At 54.3% G+C, this 20781-nt stretch overlaps 2 protein-coding genes across 6 annotated transcripts in view; one reads left to right on the forward strand and one right to left on the reverse strand.

Annotated features, from left to right (window-relative positions):
* The first annotated feature begins 1337 nt into the window (after window positions 1-1337).
* Window positions 1338-12056, forward strand: FAM151A (family with sequence similarity 151 member A). The gene is made up of 8 exons (XM_026007014.2): window positions 1338-1684; window positions 2700-2846; window positions 6292-6444; window positions 7464-7623; window positions 8962-9186; window positions 9895-10034; window positions 10742-10885; window positions 11294-12056. Exons 1-8 carry the CDS (start codon window positions 1549-1551, stop codon window positions 11965-11967), a joined length of 1779 nt encoding a protein of 592 aa, XP_025862799.1. The 5' UTR covers window positions 1338-1548; the 3' UTR covers window positions 11968-12056.
* Window positions 8172-20781, reverse strand: part of ACOT11 (acyl-CoA thioesterase 11) — an 88381-nt gene continuing 75771 nt past the window's right edge. For all 5 annotated transcript variants that reach the window (XM_072730836.1, XM_072730838.1, XM_026007012.2 and 2 more), the window contains 8 exons: window positions 19551-19695; window positions 17923-17978; window positions 17068-17134; window positions 16623-16706; window positions 15627-15760; window positions 13709-13840; window positions 13012-13138; window positions 8172-12279 (listed from right to left, as the gene is read on the reverse strand). In XM_072730836.1, the coding sequence (XP_072586937.1) occupies window positions 12124-12279; window positions 13012-13138; window positions 13709-13840; window positions 15627-15760; window positions 16623-16706; window positions 17068-17134; window positions 17923-17978; window positions 19551-19695 (901 nt within the window). In that variant the 3' untranslated portion in view covers window positions 8172-12123. The remainder of the gene's footprint in view (window positions 12280-13011; window positions 13139-13708; window positions 13841-15626; window positions 15761-16622; window positions 16707-17067; window positions 17135-17922; window positions 17979-19550; window positions 19696-20781) is intronic.

Raw genomic sequence — 20781 nt, forward strand, 5'->3', positions numbered from 1 at the left:
CTGATCCATCATGCTCCCCCTGAGGGCCTTGCCATTGGCACTTGCCAGGTCTGACATCCTTATGGGCTTGAACTCCCCTCCTTGAGCACCAGCACTAGAATGGCTACTCTACATCTGAGATGCTGAAGCCTCCTGACATCCCTCAGCTTCTTGTCTCCTACAATATGTCATGGGTGGTGGCTCCCCAGAGCCTGGCATAGTGCTACATGCAAAAGGGAGCTCAGCAACAGTTGGTTATCCATCTCATGAGAAGCGTCACAGGCAGTGGAGTCTTGGCAGCCTAGTGCCCATTTCAGAGCTGTTCCACCTGCCAAAAGCCAGAGCTGGATAAGGTCCTTCCTCCAAGATGTAGCCTGCAGAAGCCACAGAGCCAAGAGAGGCAGGCAAGCTCATAGCTCACTGGCATCTTTCCCAAGGATAGTGAGCAGCACACAGTGTGCTGCTTGGAACAACCCTTCTCTCTTTGCCTTTGGGCAAGAAATGATGCTCTCACCCTCATTTTAGTCCCAAGCCCCAGACTTCTATATCCAGTGTCCTCCTAGCTCTTCAGGGATGACCCACAAGCCCCATGACTCCACAAGGCCTGAACCTTACTCCCTCCTGACCTGCTCCCCAGCCCCTAGCTGCCTTCCATCTGCTCATCTAGGCATCATTCATCATTCTAGATATTCTTACATATGTGCACACATACATACACGTCCACACATACATACACATGCACGCACACTCTTGAATCAGTCACCCGTAACCCTGATAGACATCTCTGAGAACCTCTATAAACCAAAGTCCTGTGTGTATTACAGGTGATTCTTGGATTCATTTAAACTCCGGGGTCCCTGAAGTAGGGATAGTTTCTAACTTACTTCCCACACTAGAGCCCCCAGGACACTCTCAGCATGAGGTGGTGACTCTGCCCTTTTGTTGTGGCTTCTGCGTGATCGTGATCGGGGCTGGTACACCAAGCCTGTTAGCTTCAAACTCAGGTAGATAATCTATCAACCACAAGCTGGGATGGAAGGAAAATTCATAGGCCTCTGGCAGATATAATCTGTCCTTGTCATCAACATTCGCCTGACCTTGGTGACTTCCTGGGGCAAGGCAAAACAAGGAAAAGATCAATCCAGCCTCCACGTTTTGCACAGGGGAAGAACAGGGCCCGCGAGGGGAAGACCCCTGCTCCAGGTCTCAGGAAAGCAAGGGCCAGCTGGGTCTACATCTCCGGTCTCCCAACTCCCAGGCAGGAGCAGGCAAGCCCAACATTCTCTGGCCTCTTAATGTGCTCAAAGTTCATTTGGGAGGTGGTAGGCCTTTCTACTTGATTTGTTAAGATCCTGGGAGGGTGTGGATAGAAGAGGAGGGTGGGGAAGGGGGAGGAGCCTCAGAAGCTATCTCCGCTGTTGACTCTCTTAGCCTGCAGGAGCCAGAGTGCCTTGGTGGAGAACTGGATGCTACCAGGGGCTCCTGAATTCCAGCAGATCCCAGCAACAGAGAGCATTGGGAGACTCTGAGCCGTGGGGACTTGGAAGGCATTCTCCACAGAAGATCGTCATGGGCTGCAATAAGGGGTGCTCGATGAGTCGGGCCAAATGGGCCCTTGTGGGCAGTGTCAGTGTGGTTCTGGTGATTGCCATCGGATTGGTCCTGAGCTTCACGCTGCAGCAGCAGCAGCAGCACAACCAGCCAGGTAGGGGCCTTCCCGTCATGCCATGCCGTCTGGTTGGCTTCCCATCGACTGCTCTGATGGCCTTCTCTCTCTCCCACCCCGCATCCCCACTAAGACCCTAACCCCAGCAGAAGGCCCCATCAACCTTCCCCTCCTCTGCCACCGGGCTTGTTGCCTTCAGCCCAGGCCTCACTCCTGTACCCCTAAGCAGACCTTCCTTTCTGGGGGTCGTGTGGATCTCAGGCTCAGCAGATGGAGCTCAATCCATCTTCCCCCCCCCCACATCCGCTCCTCCCTGTGTCCATTTGGGTAAAGGGCCCCTCCTTTCCCACAGAAACCTGGGGGTGGCCTCCACCCCCCCCTTCTGCCTCATGTCTGTACCCTCAGGCCTGGCGTCTTGAGGCCTCTGCTTTCCCCACCGCCTGACCTCCCTGCCCACTGAGCTCTCAGGCCTCCAGTGTCCTTGATCCCTGCTGGGGCTTCCCTGCATACAGCCTCTGGGTGCGGCCTACTCTCCCAGCCAGCCCTCGCTCTGCAGCCCCTGAGAGGGGCTCAACACAAGCTGCCTTGGCTGCCCTCAGCACATGGCCAACCCCTTTGCTGGCGTTCACAGTCATTGACAGCCTGATCCAGCACCCCCTTCCAGCCCTGCCCTCTCCATGTCTCCACTGCTATCTGTACCAGGCCAGTGGCATTCCTCTAGGTGACCACACTCTTTCCGTCAGCCCAGGCTCTGCTTATGCTGTCTTCTCTGTCAGGAATAACCCAGACCTCCTTTTCTGTCACATTTACACCCATCCTCAAGCCCCCTTAAATGTTCCCTCTTCTGTGACCTTCCTGACTCCCCCAGCTGGTTGGGCATCTCCTTGTGCCCAGGAGCCCACACATTTCTCTCACAATGCTGATGACTCTGGAGTCCCTGTCTCTCTGCTAGACATGCCCTGGGAGCCCGGGGATGATCAGTGGGATGAAACGGGCAGGAGTCTCAGGCAGAGGTGAGAATTGAGGTGAACAGCCCCCTTGGCTTTCATTCCAGGCTGTGAGCAGGATGCGGTCTGCCGCCCCGACGCAGACATGCTAGACTACCTTCAGAGCCTGGGCCAGATCAGCCGACAGGATGGTCTACTGGTCAGCTGGTACCACGCGGCCAACAGCCGGGAGCAGATGGAAGCTGCCCTACGCAGTAAGTCTGGCTGCCAGGACTGGGACAGGCCAGGGAGGAGGGGATGGTGGAGATGACAGGAGAGCAGAGGTGGGCTGAGACAGCATTACCTATGTGGTGGCATGATGGTTTGAACTAGATGTCTGATTCCAAAGTCATCACGTCCTGCCCTCTGCCCCAACCACCTGCCAGCTGCCAGATGTCCCGGCTAGGAGATCCTTGCCCTCAAAACTTATGGAAGCCAGAAGATGTGAATTTGAGCCTCAGTGCTATCAAAACTGAGCTGTGAAAAGCTGAGCAAATTGTGTAATGCCTCGGAGCCTCCAATTCAGAGTGATTATGGCGGCTCTAGGGTAGCAGACACAAGTCGCATCCTGGCCCCACTACATCAGGACCTTGGCCAAAGAGAAGGCCAGCGGCCCCAACCAGGCAGTGCCCACCAGCAGGGAGCATGGAGAGGTGCCCCTTAGCCTAGCTCAGGGATCCAGAGGCCCAGTTTCCTCCTGAGGGTTCTGCTACATCACTGGAGTAGGCCCCTGGGAAGTAGGGTGGTGCACAGCTGGGGTGAGGACCCTGAGTGAGACCCAGGGGCAGGGTTAGGCTGGTGAAATCAGAACTGGGTTCATATCTGACCTTGGCCCTTTACTGCCAAGTGATTTGGGACAGGTGACATCATCTGTCCACAGTTCAGTTTTTCCCTCTGCAGAACGTGGATAGGTAGACTTTCTGTACCATTTATCATCCAAACCAAATTATGCTGAGCCCACAGAAATATACCAGACTAACCCAGGCAAAGAGGGGGATACGGCCATGTAAATAATGATTAAACACTTAGTGAATGCCTAACCAAGGATATCCTATTACTTAATTTTTGTGAGAAAAAGGTACAGAGAAGACAAGTAACCTGCCAGAGTAGCATAGATTGCTACCTATGTATCCCAGTGCTCACGCCTGCAGTCTGGGTTCAGGTCTGTCCTGACATGCGGGGGTGAGGTGAGGGGAGAGCTCCGTAACTTCCTGTCCACTCCCTGGGGAGCCAGCCCTCCTTCCCTCCTGGGGCCACAGGAAATGGGTCCTTCCCTCCTCACACCCCACCCAAACACCAGATTCAGCATCTAAAGGCAAGTAACAACTTTTCATGATGAGACGATTTTGCCAGGAAGAAGTTGTTGGGGGTAGGTGGCAATCACAAGGAGGCACGTTAGGTCCAAAATGTACTTTCCACTGGTCTTCAGTCCAATTCACTGAGCATTCACTGAGTCCCTGGGTCAATCCCAGGAGGAAGGCTCAGAAATGAGATGTGACCTAATCACATCTAGCCCCCTTGCCGAGGGGCTCCCAGTGTCTCCAAGGGAGGCAGTTAGTGCAAGTCAAGCCAAGCAGCAGCAGCATCAGAGGGTCATAATGACTCAGATGGCTCTCGATGCACCCCTGTGTCCCTGAGACTGGAATGCTCCCCCACCATTGGATGGGGAAGGAGACCCCAATGCATCCATTCTCACTGAGCTCTTACCTGCAGCCCAACCCAGTTCCAGCCTGATTTATCCAGGCCTCATTGGGGCCCCAAGCCTTTCGGACCCCTCTCTCTGCATTCCCAACAAACCACGAGATAAAAGAATTTTGTGCTCAAGTCAGAAAATGAAGGCGGCCTTCATAAAGCCATTCATGGTTTAACAATGTGTTTTTATGTTCACATCCTGTTTCCATGGCCTGGGGAGGTCATCCCCATCTCGCCAATGAGGAAACCAGGGAGTCCGCACTCTTAGAAGCAGGGTCCATAATTTTGGGATGAAATGGGATGATGTGAAATGCCTGGCTCACTGCCAGGGACATCCCAGCACTCACCTTCCTCCCCCTCCTGGAAATCTAAGCACCCAGGTTTTAGAGAAATCTGCAAAAATTATCTGCAGCTTTGGCCAAGCTTATCTTTCTGGACCTGGGCTTACTGATCCCTTTTTTTTTTCTTAAGGTTTCATTTATTAGAAACAGAGAGAGAGGCAGAGACACAGGCAGAGGGAGAAGCAGACTCCATACAGGGAGCCCGATGTGGGACTCAATCCCAGGACTCCAGGATCATGCCCTGGGCTGAAGGCGGCGCTAAACCGCTAAGCCATCAGGGCCCGCCCTGGGCTTACTGATCTTGACTTTTCTATCATTAATCCATTCAGTTGTTCATCATTCAACAACCATTTTTTTAAGGCTTGATACCATCTAGGCACCCAAAATTCAAGTGATGGTCAGTTCAGATCCCAACCCTGCACCCTTGGTGACCACACTCAGGAAGGCTGAGGTTAATTAAGTGAGCAACTAACTACACAGGGCCAAGCACTCAGAAGAGTAGCACAGAGGCAGATGACTAAGGCAGACTGGACATAGGGTTCCGGCATGGCCTCCCCAAGGAAGTGATATTTTAAGCCAACGCTAGCAGATGAGCAGAAGGTAGCCTAGTAAAGCTGCAGAGGGAAGAGTGTTGCCAAGGCAACAGCCAGGAGGAAGAGCCCAGAGATGGGAGGACAAAACAAATTCAAGCCTCACTACTCAAAGTGTGGTCCCTGGCCAGCTCTCCCTAGAAGCTTTAGATATGCAGTCTCAGCCCCGCCCCTGACCCGCTGATCAGAGCTTGGATTTTAACAGTTCTTGGGTGACATGAATAGAATACTCACTCAGTTGCTGGGTAGAGCAGGTCTAGAGGTGAGAAGTCAGGAGGTTGTGAGTGTAAACCAGGAGAAAAGGCCTCCTGTGAGGCTGTAGAGCTGAACCCCCGTCCCCCGCCCCTCCACTACACACCCCAAACGCCCAGTGACTCTGGCAGGGACTTCTGGGTCCACTTCCATTGGGAAGGCCTTAGCTCCCTCCTAGACCGACTTCTGGAGGACAGGATTTTAAAAATTGAAATTTAAAAATTAAAATAACAATGCTCTGTGCTTTTATGGCACAGGGAGATAGGCAAGCTCTTGTACTTCAAGCAGGAACATGAATCAGAACAATTTTTCTAGACAGTAATTTGATAATACGGGTTTTAAAAATGGCCCTGCATGGCCCTGCCTCAAATTCCACAAGTAGGGATTAGAAATAATTCAAAAACCGGGATGAAATATGCATCATTATTAGCAAAGAATTGGAAACTACCAAAATGTCTCAGGAAGAAGAGGTGGCTAACGAAATCATGGTGAGCACCCTCAAACAGAGCATTTGTAGCCTTTAAAAAAGAAATGATTGTGAAAATGTCATAATATTGAAAAAGATTAAAATTATAAATGCAGCATGGTCTCAATGATGTAAAAAACATACATAGACAAAGATGGAAGAAAATACATCAAAATGTGACCTATGATGGAAATGTGGATGAGTATTGTTCTTCCTGCTTTTCCGTATTTTCCAAATGTTCTTTGATAAATGTGTCACACTTTGATGATGGGAAAAAAAAATTGCAAAAGGAACTGACCGAGTTCTGCGTCTCGCCCAGGCAACGCCATGGTCCTGGAGGCAGACGTCAACATAGAAGGACTTGACACAGCCAACGAGACAGGGGTCCCCATCATGGCGCACCCGCCAGCCATCTACAGCGACAACACCCTGCAGCAGTGGCTGGAGGCTGTGCTGGCCTCTTCCCAGAAGGGTAAGGACTCTCTCAGCCCCTCCCTGGCCCTGTGGTCCCCTCCCCTCCACCCCCCAAGCCAGGACAGTCCCAGTCTCCCAGCTCATTGCCTGGACTTTCCCAACCAGGCATTCCGGACGCCCAGGCCCAGGGCATTCTAAGTGAGGTGGGGTTTGGGAAAGGGCAAGGTACACCATAAAGCACCAGACTTGCTCAGATTGCTCCCTCTGAATCCTCCAAAACTGGGTACAACCTATTCAAAGCCCAGGTCTGCCCTTCCCTCCCGGGTCCATCTGCCAGTTTCGGTCAGAATTGGGTATCAGCCTCCTGCTTCTCCCCGGCTCTGCCATCCACCCACATCCTGCCCCAAACCCAGGCCCTCTCATCTTCCCTCCATCACTATGGGCACACCTGAGCGAGCTTTCCAAAAAGCCAACTTTGTCACTCCCCCTCTTCAGCCCAGCATGGCTCCCCATTGTCCTTGGACAGTGTTGTCTCCTTGACCTGGCTTTCAACCACCCTCTCCAGCTTCCCAGCCTCATCTCCTGTGGTTCCCCTCATCGCCAGTCTTCTCCAACGCCTCGCTGCCAGAATAGCACAGGCCTTTGTTCACGGGTGGGGGGGCTCCTTCCACCTCCACGGCCCCCTTCTATTCAAACGCCACCCCTTCCTGCAGGCTACGTGACCTCCACACAGGCTAAGTTGGCTTAGGACCCTCTAAGCCTGCCCTGTCCAAGAACCACAGTCTTTTTTTATCCTGCGCTTGCCGGCCCCTGCACCAGCCTAAGTCTAGACCCTTAGGTGGCCTCTGACTCGTCCCCGCCAGGGGCAGGGGCGGCTCCTTCCCCTGGGGGTCAGCTAGGCCTGCTGGAAAGCCCTCTTCACACCCAGCCGGAATCTGCTCCCTGCTTTCCCACCTCCTCCCCCACCCTATCCCGCCCCAAACCTGCTCTCTCTGCTCCAGGAAGTCGTGTCTGCTGGCTCCTTCTGCCCTGAGCATGAGGGGCCATTTCCCCAAGCCCTCGGCCCTCTCCCCACAGGCATTAAACTTGACTTCAAGAGCATCAAGGCTGTGGGCCCCTCGCTGGCCCTCCTGCGGCGGCTGACAGAGGAAGGGAGAGTCCGGAGGCCTGTGTGGATCAATGCCGACATCCTGAGGGGCCCCAATGTGCCCATCTCAATTGAGGTCAATGCCACGCAGTGAGTACTCACTTCTCTGCCCCAGCTATGTCCAGCCACACCATAGAATCTGACCTTAGCCTTTGTACATGCTGTTCCCTCTGCCCCAAATGCCTTTCCCCATTCCCTGCGAACCTTTGCCCAGTCGTTGCCTCCTCCAAAAATTACCCCAACATCCCAGGCTGCGGAGAGCCTTCATTCACACTTTCTCCTAACACAGCCCTGATTTCACTGGGCTGTCTCGGCCAGATGACAGGTTTGTAGTCCCTACTCCATGGTGGACTCCGGGAGGGCAGACAGGGCCCAGCCCTTTCTGTATCCTCAGTGACCACAGCAGGGCTGGCCTGCCAGAGAAAAGTCTAAAAGTGCTAACTCCTTCCCCAGCCTCTCTGCAGTCCCAGCACTGCCACCAACAGTCCTCACATATTCCAGCTGCCTAGCGCTCTATAGTTTATAATGAAAGGCCACACAAAAGGAGAAAGTGTGTCAAATTTGACCCTTACTTAGCAACACTAGATTAAGAGAATCTCCCCCATTTTGCAGAAGAGAAAGCTGACAGTAATCGAGACTCAATTTGTTGAATGTTTATTATGTGCCCAGACACTGTTTCTAAAAGTACTTTCGTTATCAAGAAAATGAGGTAGGTACTATTATTTTCACTTCATTAGTATAGGAACTAGCTCATTGTAGTTGTATGACTGGCCTAAGTCTAAATATTGCAGAACAAAGATTCAAAGCCAGGTGTCTTCCTGATTCTAATCATCCATCTCTCCATCTGTCCAGCCAGCCAGCCAACAATCCACCCGTCCAATTTTTATTGTGATTCTCAAACTGAGGTGCCTTTGGAAAGCAGCAGTTGGAAAAATGTAGTCAGCGGCCCAAGATAAATATGGCTCATCTTCTTGGAGCATTGATTTTACTCAACAGTTTGGGGAGAAGGAAAGGGCAAGAATAAAATTGAAATCAGGGCAAAATTTAAACGGAATTTAAAAATAATATCTGAAGTTTTAGACTCATGACTAAAGAGTCTAGATCCCCACATCTGGGGCCCTGGTTTGTCTCTCCTGTCCCAATGGGGATGCTGAAGAGGCCCTGCCCTACCAGAAGGGATGCCATCTTTGAGAATCAACGAGGTTGAATGAGCTGCCCAAGTTTAGAGGTGGGACCTCAACCCAGAACCCCCTGGTTCCAAAGTCCATGCCTCATTTGTAGGACCTCAGTAAGTCACTTTTTCTCTTTAGGACTCTGCTTCTGTCTTCATAGTCTACATTCCATAGGACTAGCACAGTGATGGGAACCCAGGAGGTGAGGAAGGGGCCAGCAAGGTTCACAAAGGCCAGTATCTCTGTTCCTTGGCAGGTTCTTGGCCTTGGTCCAGGAGAAGTATCCTGAAGCCACCCTGTCTCCGGGCTGGACCACCTTCTATGTGCCCCTGTTCTCAAATTCAACATACACCCGAGCCATGGTGGAGAAGATGCAGGGGCTGCTGGGAGCACTGCCACAGAAGGTCACCTTCCCCGTCCGCGCTGTCATGGTACGGGCTGCCTGGCCCCACTTCAGCTGGCTTCTGGGCCAGTCGAAGAGGTGAGAATTCCCATGCCCCTGCCACAGTCCCTGAGCCACCAAACCCACCCCCAGGCACCAATGCCCCCAGGGGAGATTCCAGATGCTTAAACATATCTGTCCAATATCTACTGGTGGTCCCATCCTCTACAATATCCCTGCTCTCTGCTCCTGTACCTCTGGTGATGGGCTGACTCCCCCCACCCCCACCCCCAGCAGCCAGTCCATTGGTGGATAACTCCACCTAGTGGCAAGTCTTCCTCCTGTGGGAGCCAGCTGTGCTCAGGATTGTCCTGTAGGGACTCCCCATCTGCACTCCTACAGTCTGCTTCCAGCTGTCCAGTCCCACCATTCTCAGCCACTTCCCACAGGAGCTCCAAGGGCTGTCCCGTTCCCCCTCCACACCTAACTTCTTCCCCACTGCCCTGTACCCATCCCTTTCTGTCCCTGTCCCTTTCCTAAGACAGGAGCAGAAATAGACACTCCCAGTGAGGATGCAGGGCAGGCTGGCCCCTCCTGCTCAGCGTCTCACTCATTCTCCCTTCTGAAGCTCCTGTGGCTTCTCCTGCTCCTGGGAAGGGGGTAGTTCTCAGGGGAGAAGGGGCTGGTGGGAAGCTGAAGGTCAGATGCCCTATCCCTGCCCAGTGAGGCTCCAGTTCTGAGCACAGGAGTGGGGCCGTGGACCTTGCTGGGCCCAGGCAGGCGCTGAGCTGGCTCTCTGGGCTGCAGGTACAGCCTGACGCTGTGGCAGGGTGTCATGGACCCCGTGTCAGTGGACGATCTCCTCTATATCCGAGACAACAGCGCTCCCCACCAAGTCTACTATGACCTCTTCGAGCCTGTCCTGTCGAAGTTCAAGCAGCTGGCCGGTACGGAGGGGTGTGCGGTGGACAGGGAAGGTGGTGGGCCTGGATTCTGCACAGGGCACCATTGGTAGACAGTGGAGCAGAGCTGGAGGGGTGATGTAGCATCATCAGAAGGGAAAATTCAGAGTGGAATCAGGTCAAAGGATCCTATGGTGTGCCAGACCTCGGTATGGTAGGCCAGAAGCAAGGATTCCATTTTGTAGTTGGGGAAACAAGTAACCTACACAGTCATTCGCTTGTACATAGCACAGCTCAGATGCAAAGCCATGTTCGGTTCCTTTACAGTATAGTTCCTCAGAGACCACCCCCCCCTCCAGTGCACGTACTAATTAGTGGCCCAGATGTTACCCATTCGCTTGTCCCAACCCCTCATCCCCTTGACCCTGGACCTAGGAGACCCTGCAGTTAAGTCATCTCAGAGGAAACCCATTGACTCAAACCCAATAGTAGACTCAACATTACTACCATGGAAGTCACATAGGTGAGGGGAGGTGGAATTCTGGCTTTGGGGCCAGGCCAACTCAGCTCCATCAGGTTCCAACCCCAGTAACTCTGCTTGTTGGCTGTGGGACCTTGGGCAAGTCCCGTCTTGTCATCCCCAAGGGGAGAACCTCTGCCTCAAGACTGAGAAAAGCGTGTGTGGGCACAGGGCGCAGAGAAGGTGCTCGGTGAATGGTGGTCACTTCATCTTGACAATTTGGGGTCCACAGCAAATGCCACGCGGAAGCGAATTTACTACACGGGAGGCAGCCTGATACCTCTTCTCCAGGCCCCCGGGGGGGACGGTCTGAGCGTGGAGTGGCTGGTTCCTGACATCCAGGGCAACGGGAGAACCGCCACAGTTAGCCTACCAGGTGAGATGGGCCTTCAGCCCCTGTGCTCCTAGCCCACCCGCGGGCCCTTCCTTTGCTCAGGGCAGGAAGCTAGGGCCTCGGTTACCATGGCGATGTGCTGGATGCCCGGTGGCGCCTGCAGAGTACGGTGGTATCAAGAGAACAGGACTCCTAAGGCTCATATCCCTGAGGGAGAGGCAGGCACAGGCCCCGGGGCTGGGCCAGCAGCTCATCACGTCATTCCCATGACCCCCGGGAACCTTTGTAAAATACCCTTTCTACCTGGAGCCCAGACCATCCACACAGATCTTGGCAGACGGGGCGCCAGCTTCTCCTTGGCTGCCTCCATCACCGCCCCTTTAATAAGGGCGTCTGACACCTCACCGTGACCTGAACTCCTGACTCTATTGTCTCCACTTCCTCTTTCAGACGGAGAAGGCATGATCATGCTGAACGTTGGCCTCCAGAGGCCTGCAGCCAAGGACCCCGTGCCCATCATACATATCCCAGGAGGTCCCACCATGACGCTGGAGGCCTGCCTGCTGCGGCTCGCTGGGCGGCCCGGACGCTGGGGTGTCCATCTGCATATAGCAGAGCCCACAGCCCTCCGGCCATCCCTGACCACGCTGGCCCACCTCTCCACCCTCGGCCACCTGACCCGGCCTGTGTGGATCGGGGCCACCATCTCCCACGGCAGTTTCACAGTCCCCGGCCACGTGACTGGCAGGGAGTTGCTTGCAGCTGTGGCTAATGTCTTCCCCCATGTGACAGTGGCACCAGCCTGGCCTGAGGAGGTACTGGGCAGTGGCTACAGGGAACAGCTGCTCACGGATATGCTGGAGCTATGCCAGGGTCTCTGGCAACCTGTGTCCTTCCAGCTGCGGGCTGGGCCGCTGGGCCAGAACATGGTCGGAGTTGTGGCCAGGCTGCTGGCGGCCTCCCCCCGGGCCACCGTCACAGTGGAACACGGCCCAGAGGGGGGCGACTATGCATCTGTGCAGGCAGTGCTGCTGGCAGCCAGGGCTGTTGACAGGACCCGGGTCTACTACAGGCTGCCCCGGAGTTACCGTGAAGACTTGCTGGCGGATGTTAGCCGGAACTGAGCGCCCACTGGAGCTGGGCAGGCGGAGCCCTGGGTCAAGGCTTCCCACAGGGGTAGGCAGGAAGCAATAAATGCCTCTGCCTTCCTCAATGCACTGCATAGTGTGTCCCTGGGGGCAGGACAGCAGGAGTGGGCACGCGGAGGCTACTGTAGGCATCTAGAGGGTCTGGAGGCTGGGGGCCAGATCGCTCCGATTGTCCAAGAGGAACTGCTCACAAGCTTTGAAGGTGGTGTAGAACTCCGAGGAGAGGCCAGCCACGTTGGTGGTCACGTAGTTGAGAAAGCCCGGGGTAGCCTGGTTGTAGTAGGACACCTGTGGGACAGGACACCATGTTCAGGGAGGCTGGGCAGGGGGAGGGGGCATGAAGCCCATGGGAAAGGCAGCAAACACAAGCCAGCACCCTGGGGGTGGTGTGACCCCTCTTCTGGGGGCTGAGAATCCTGCTTTCCTCAGTCATGGGCCTCCCTCGTCAGATGGGGAAGGTTCTGGAAGACAGGCTGGGCCTTCAGAGCTCACCACAAATAAATGGTGGTGCTCTAGGGTCATAACAGCAAGTGAACACCAGCCTAATTCCTGCCTGGGTGATTCTTGGGGTCCTAAAGTGGCCAGGCTCCGAGGAGGGGAGAGCTGCTTGTAGCACCCCACCCTCGCTTGCCCTCAGCCTCCTCCCCCACATTTTCAATTAGCACTGACTGCCCTGCTGAGCTTTATGGGCCCTGAGAGCCACATAAAGCATTTCCAGACAAGAGAGGTATATAAATAAATAAATAATGAGATGAATTTTAGATCAGAACCCAGGCCTCTGCCCTCAGCATCCAGAGCTTTTTCCAAGACCCTGCAGTCTTACCTCTGCACAGACTGGTTCTTAATGAAGGCTTGTTTCTAGCCCCAGACACTCGTGGGCTCCCCCAAGCTAGCAGAGAGAGCCCGCTGGCAGGCAGCAGGTATGGCATCTACTGAGCCCACGGCACCGAGCTCTGGACATGCATCTGTGGCTTTGGGGGGAGTCTGGGGAGGGAGGAGGAAGGGAACAGTGGGCCTCACCTTGGTCAGCTGGTCCCCCTCTCTCCAGAAGCAGAAACCCGAGCAGAGGGTCTCCCCACGCCTGTATGCTGGCGTCTCAGGGTGGGTGGGCAGTGTAACTGACCTCATCGCAATGACATAGGGGTCCCTGGAGCAAGAGAAAGGGCAGAGAAGGTCCCAAAAGGAGTCGGTGAGGGCCTGCTCTGCCCAGCTCAGGCTCGAGAGTCCCCTCAACACAGACACCCTCACCGGAGTCTAAGGCACATAAACTCTGACAAAGCCCCAACACTGCAGACGCCCAAAGAGACACCTATTTTGGAATCTCATGCTTCACTTTTCTGCACCCGCTTGTCTCTAGAAGAAGTGATGCCGTGGCCCAGCTGGCAGCCTTGCCATTCTTGGATCAACATGGGCCTTCGGAGGGCAGAGGCTGAGGTGGTGGCCACACGAGCAAGGGTCTGCCCATGCCTGGGGTGGAGGAAGAAGCCTCACCACCCCAGAGACAGAGACCACCCTGCCTTAGAGCACAAGTGACCAGAGGGGAGATCTATCCCCGTCTTCATTTTAGCCACAGCAAGGCTACAGCAGCCCAGAAAAGCCAAGTGGTGTCAAGTGGAGTCCCAGAGCAAACAAAGAGCTGAGTCTAAGCAGATGTCCCCTCCTAAGGAGGAAGATGAGCCCTGCCCGCCACCCCGCCCCCAATCAGGCAGGCACCCACCCGTTGTCACAAGGCTTCCGCCGAGAGGCCAGGATCACAAAGTCCTGGGGCTTGGCATCGCCGCTGAGGACAGGGCTGATGACGTGATAGATGGCATCATCCTCATCCACCTGCTGCACCAGCGCCACGCTCCTATAGGGAGGTCCAGAGGTCAGGACTCAAGGGAGTCACACCAGCTCCTGGGACAGCCTGTCTTGCCCAGGCCCTCCCATGTTTCAGCCTTCTCAAGTGGATGTCTGGGGGACACCATACCCCCTGCTCAGCAGGGCCATAGGAGGGCAGGAAGGCCAGGCCAAAGGCATGCATGAACACAGGAACATGCACAGACATGTATACAGGCAAATGCATGCAGACACAGGAACAGGCAGGCACAGACAAACACACCTGTGGGCTGCATGTACACACACAGATATGCACCCACAGGTGGCTACGTATGTCTGCAGGGCTACATGCTCCCCATGGATGTGCAAGGGTTTACCGGTTATGAGCACCTGCTGTGAGCGAGGCGCTGTTCTCAGGGCTTTCCCATACTGTTTCATTTAATCCCACAGCAGCCGATGCCATAGATGCACCCAGCATCCCCATTTTATAGGGAGAAGGGAGCCTGCTTCTCCCTTTACTGCTCCCCCTGCTTGTTCTAACTGACAAAATAAAATCTTTTTTTAAAAAAAATGCCTTCCTACTATAGGCCCAATGCCCCCAACATCCACCACCAATTACCTCCCAGCTTTGTAGAATGTCACTGCCAATAGGCTTGGGGTCACCTAGACTAAGGCTTTTTAATTTTTTAAAAGATTTTACTCATTTGAGAGCACAGCAAGGGGGGGCAGCAGAGGGAGAGGGAAGAAGCAGACTCCCCGCTGAGCAGGGAGCCCACTGAGCCATTGTGAGCAGGGAGCCCGACAACAGGATCATGACCTGAGCCAGAGGCAGACACTAGTTTCCCCAGGCGCCCCAACCAAGACTTTTCAAAGCAACAGCCTTTGTGCACCAAACCCTTAAACGGAAAGCTGTGTAGAAAGAGCCACAAGTAGGTACACTCTGGTAAGATAGGTGGGGGTAGGAAGGGGAAGGCAATTTGCCAAAAATCAACTCGTGCAGACCCACATGCATGGATATCCTTCAAGAATATCGGCTCCTCGTAAGCAGCCATGGGAGAAATAACCAAAGAACCCCCCCAAACTAGGATGTTGGCACAACAGAAAATGACTTTAAAGGGATTTGAAAAAAATATCAGTTTCAACTTTAACATTCTCATATTACATACTGAAATTTTGGCTATTTTCCTAAGAACAGATTTATCTTCCTTGGCTAAACTCGGGACGAAAATATTCCCATGAAGACTCAGTAAATTCAGGGAACAAATGTATTCATAGGAATAACATTTATATTCAGTATCTCACTACATTCAAAAATAACATCTGCATGCACATATCCATAAGAAGAGCTGGCAAACGGGGTGAATTCATCAAGCCGGGGTGAATTCATCAAGCCGGCCTTTCCCTCCATTACCCTGAAGCTGGGAGGGACCCACCCGCCTGCTCAGCATTCTAACCTCCACAAGGGGTCCCTGAGCCTCCTGTGGGGACACAGAACTCCACAGAACACGGTTTTGAAAATCACTGATCTATGCCTGAGTGCAAATGCATGACCTACACCTCAAGTGCCCATTTTAAGAGGAGGAAAACAGGCCTAGAAAGGAAGTGACCCGTTCAGTCCCTCTTCCCTGACAGCTTAGAATGCCCTTGACTCTGACACCCACCTGACTCATAACTACAATCCCCCCGACCCCACCCCCACCCCCGTGCTTGACTAAAGGCCAGCAGGTGCTGAGCATAACGGGGGATGGCTCAGCCAGGGACACCCGGGGACCCAGCTTCCCCACCAGGCACCCCGCCCTCCCAGGCTCAGCCCTCACCGGTAGTGCTTGTCCCACTCGGGCCTCCGAAGCAGGTCTGAGAGCAGCAGGAAGGCCTGGTTTGTGTCCACGTGAACCAACATCTCCATGTGGAAGGAGAGGAACTTGTCTTCCTCCAGAGTGTATAGGCGGACCTGTGTGGGACAGAGGACAGCCTCGTTCTCATGTCCCCTCCCCAGGCCATGCTGGGCAGTGGGGTGGGCTGACTCCAATGCCAGAGGCCATGGCTACCAACTCAGGGCTGTCACTGACTTGCTGTGTGACTGTGACAAAGCCACTCAACATCTCTGAGCCTTGGTCCCAACCCTGTGAAAATGGGCTGTTGAGAGAAGTCAGCAGAGTGGACCGGAGGGTACGTTAGGAAGCAGGGACTAAGGCCACAGTGGAATGGGTCCTCCAAGCCCCAGATGTCACCGGTGGGGAAGTGACTGTCCCCAGGGCATGGGCAGGGCTCATGTCTTACCTCAGCCCAAGCTTGTGCATTGGCCCCATCCCAGCAGGGAGGAAGCAGCAGAGAGGGGGAAGAAGCAGCAGGGCAGAGAACAACAGAGACAAGAGGTTGAGGGCAAAAGGGTGGGTGGGCAGCAGAGAAAGATTTGGGGGTTCATTCCAGGGCCTGTGGGAGCAGTTGTGTTTCTGTAACTGCACTGGTTTCATGGTCTCATCCAACTCCTTTTAAGAAATCTCTGGGGCACCTTGGTGGCTCAGTGATTGAGTGTCTGCCTTTGACTCAGGTCGTGATCCCGGGGTCCTGGGATCGAGTTGAGTCCCCCATCGTGCTTCCCATGGGAGCCTGCTTCTCCCTCTGCCTGTGTCTCTGCCTTTCTCTGTGCCTCTCATGAATAAATAAACAAGAACATCTTTGAAAGAAAGAAAGAAAGAAAGAAAGAAAGAAAGAAAGAAAGAAAGAAAGAAAGAAATCCCCTTTCGACATAAGCAGTTTGAGAGAACTGTTGCTTGCCATCGGCCACCTCTACTGGAGGTAGGGTCAGCTACCTGGTTGATTTCCGAAGACAGCACCCAGTTGTCCTTGGCCACGAGCATCTTTAGGGAGGAGACATTGTTGTAGCTCAGGTACACCTGGACAGAGCACACATAGAAGCCTCACCTTCTCCCCTTCCGTGGGGGCTCTGGGCCACGGCCACGCAGAACTGGGGCTGAGGACACTGGACCCTGAAGGGGGTGGGGTGGGGAGTGGGCACTGGGCTTCAGGACAAACTCACTGTGTCACCCTCCTCTCGGGGCCTCAGCCCCCCTCCTACCAAACAGGGACAGAGGAAAGCCCTCTGCTGACTGTGCCAACCCTGAGGCATGACATAGTATCCGGTCCCCTTCAGGCCTACTTCCAAACCCACTATGACAAGAAGGGAGAATCAGCGTCCTACTCCCCGCCGCCCCCAGCGTGGGCCTGTGGACTGTCCACTCAGAGCAGAGGCCTTACCTGGTTGCTGGGATCCCAGGGGACAGAGAGGGGCATTTCTGCCTGTTTACAGGACACGATGTACTTCCTGGAAGAGGGAAGACGACAACCATGGTCCCTGGGGAGCCCATGTCTTTCAGAAGACTTCTCTCCCTGTGCTCAGCCCAGCAGGGACGAGGGACTCCTGTCTGGCCAGGGAGGCAGGCTGGGCACACAGAAAACAGGAGCTGAGAGCCTACAACCTCGTTCAGAAGCAGAGCAAGGCCAGGAGCAGGGTGCCAGGGGGAGGCTTGGGCCCTGCACCCTCGCTGAACAGTTGACTCTCTGGCTAAGCAGCTTGGCCGCCGTGCTCAGCAGCCTCCTCCAAACAGTGGGATTGGGAGGGGTCGTCATGAAGACGAGGGCTGGCCTATGGTAAGTTCTCCGTAGAGGCACACTTTTCCTATTAGCACAAACTCCAGAGTATTTCCAGCACTTTAGGGGCCGTCATGTGCTTCGAAGCCGTGGTGCACACCTGGCTATGCATCTTGAGCGGCTGCATCTCCTCTCAGGACCTTTCTTCATCTGCCCAACATGCATCAGAGTCAATGGAAGGAACCCAGGATTTAGAAATGGCTGGACTTAGCCAGGTTCAAATTCTCACTCTGCCCATCATTCCTATCTGTGTGCCTGTGGCCACATAACCCCGCGTCCTCAGTGTCCTCACCTGGACGATGGGCCAGGAAGACCTTCGGCTAGTGAGGCTGTGTGGATGTAAAAGGCCCGGCCAGTGCCCACCACAAGGGCAGCACTGAAGAAATGCCAGGCCCTGGGGCCTGGGAAACAGGCAGACAGCCCAGAACCTGTGACCCCTCCCGCCACCCAGCCCACACTTGCCTGTCCAGTCGGATCTTCTTCCTGGCACTAGCCTCTCGGTAGCGCCGCTCACCATCCTGGGGAGGGACACAGGGACAAGCTGTGATGCAGGCCCACCTGTGCCCTCCTCCCCACTCCTGTGTTATTGTCTGCTCCAGAAGGGCTCAAGGAGGCCCTGTAGCCCCAAATGTGGAGTTCAGGTTCATCAGGGCAGCCAGAGTCCAAGCAAACTGGACAGGAAAGTGCTGAGTCTCTGAGCTCCAGCCTCAGCTTCCCCTAGACTCTCTGAGTGACTTTGGGAACAACACCAGCCCTCACTGGACTCCACTATCCTCCTCTGCACAGGGGCATCGCAAAGGGTACTTGCAGCACCAGTAAGAACCCACATTTCCTGGGCACTTGCTGTTACCGGCAGTCCTCTAAAGCATGTCCATGCAAAATGTCAAATAAGCCTCACAACAACCCTCTAGAGTCAGTACTCATTGTATCCCCCATTTTTCAGAGGAGTAAACTGAGGCACAGAGGTTAGTGGCTTACCCAAGGTCTCAGGGTTAAGGAGTGGGACCAGGAACAGAACCCTGATGGCCTGACCCGGAGCCCACCCTCTTCACCACCGCTTCTAATGTCTCCCCACTCATGAGCATTCACTTGCATAGGCCTGAGAGGCATTCATCAACTATATGCTGCACCTCTCCTGCCGGGCTCCCCTGCTCCCGTTGCCCCACCCCTGCCGCCACTGTCAATGTCCAGCTGTGGATGGGGGGTTTTCACAGCCAATTCTCAGGCATGTGAGGCAGGCAGGCAGGGCAGGCCTCCCCAGGCAGAGGGAGTGCCTCTCCATAGTCATCCTTTGGCCTCCCCAGAAGGAAGCCCAGAATTGGCCCACAGGAGGCACAAGATTGCATTTTTTAAGAGACAGGCTTTGAACTCCAGCACCTGACTCCTGTTTATATGCTTCTAGCTCTCCCGTCATCTCCCCCTCATAATGGTCACCATTTACTGAGTGCCTACAGGGCTTAGACAAGCACAGGGCCAGGGTCCCGCAGACACCCCCCAACACCCTTGTGAGGCAGGAATGCAGATACAGCCACTTTAAGGGGGAGACTAGAAACTTGCAGAGGGCACCCACTACAAGGTGCCAGAGTGGAGTTCCAACCCACATCTGACCCAAAAGCCAGTGCTCTTCCAACTCTGCAGGTGCATGAATGCCTGTTAACACCTGAGGGGCACCTGAGTGGCTCAGTAGTTGAGCGTCAGCCTTTGACTCAGGTCATGATCCTGGGGTCCTAGGATCGAGTCCCACATCGGGCTCCCCATGGGGAGCCTGTTTCTCCCTCTGCCTATGTCTCTGCCTCTCCCTGTGTGTCTCTCATGAATGAATGAATAAAATATTTAAAAAAAAAAAAAATAAACACCTAACTGACCAAGGTCCATACACAAGGTCCTAGTTCTTTCAGGCAGACCAAGGTGCTTGCCTTGCACAAAGGGCATCTCTGGGGGGATCACAGGGCAGCCAGAGCTGGCCATGCTCTTGCAGAGGGGCAGAGTTGAGCCCATCACCCCCCAGATGTGTCAGGGGCTAGCAGACCCCACCATCCCCCTGGGCAGAGAGGGTGGGGGAGCTGGTGGGGATGCAGGGTGCCACTCACCCCAGGCTGGGGCCGAATCCAGGGCAGTGTCCGAGGCTGGTCGTCCGCGTCCAGGACCACGAAGGTCATGAAGGCACTGTTGATGTGCCGCCGATGGGTCTCAGCCTCCTGGCGATAAGCCTCCACGCACACACCCACCTCCATGCTGAAGGAGAGGGACGGCTGCTTCCGTGCTGGACAGACCTTGCTGAGCCCATGCCCCTCCCCAACATGCACACACACACACATGTACTCATGCACACATGTGTACACACGCACACTCCTGCAGCTCTCCGAGCAGCCCAGGTCAGGATCCCTCTGCTAGGAAACCCAGGTGGTCCCTTTCATCCATGTTTATGGGCAGCTCCTACATGCCTGGCCCTATGCTAGTCACTGGGGACACAGAAATGAATAAACTGATTAGGTCTATGCCCTCATGGGCTAACAGCTGGGAGATGGGGCAATAAATAAACACATATATACACATATACATGCATATGTACATATAAGGTGTAATGTAATATTTATGCACATGTGCATATACATATACATGTAGACACACACACATATATAATACAACATGTGAACTGCAAAGGATTATGGCAGGATGTGAGCAAGAAAGTGGGGATGCAGAGCCTAATTGGGAAAAAATGTCCATCACGCACATCTTCACAAGGGCTCTAACAGCCATGCCCCTGATAAAGCTCAATTGCTGCTGTTTCTGCATATCCATCTTCATTAATCATAAAAACACAGTCCCCTAGTTTAGGAAGCTCTAAGCATGTGGACGTGATGCAGAGGAGGAACCAAGACCCAGAATGGGACAGTGACTGGGCCAAGGTCCCACAACAGCCAGGAAGGGAAGCTGGACTGAAAGGTGGGCCTTGTGGTCCTTAGTTCAGGGTTTTCTGAAGCCCCACCCTCCACATAGCAGCAGAATATGTGAGGGACATACTGAGTAATGACGAGCACAGTAATAATCATCTTCACTGAACGTTTTCTCTGGCATTCTGCTCAAGACAACTGTGATGTAATAGCGAGGGCAAAAGAACCGAAGCTCAGTGGGGGCCACCTGGTGGCTCAGTTGGTTAGGTGTCTGACTCTTGATTTCGGCTCAGGTCATGATCTCAGGGTCGTGAGACAGAGCCCTACGTGGGGCTGCATGCTGAGCACAGAGCCTGCTTGTGATTCTTTCTCCCCCTCTGCCTCTGGTCTCTCCCCCAACCTCACCCCAGCCCCCTATCCCCACCCC

The sequence above is a fragment of the Vulpes vulpes genome, chromosome 12, assembly GCF_048418805.1.
Source record: "Vulpes vulpes isolate BD-2025 chromosome 12, VulVul3, whole genome shotgun sequence".
In the NCBI taxonomy this organism is placed as follows: Eukaryota; Metazoa; Chordata; class Mammalia; order Carnivora; family Canidae; genus Vulpes; species Vulpes vulpes.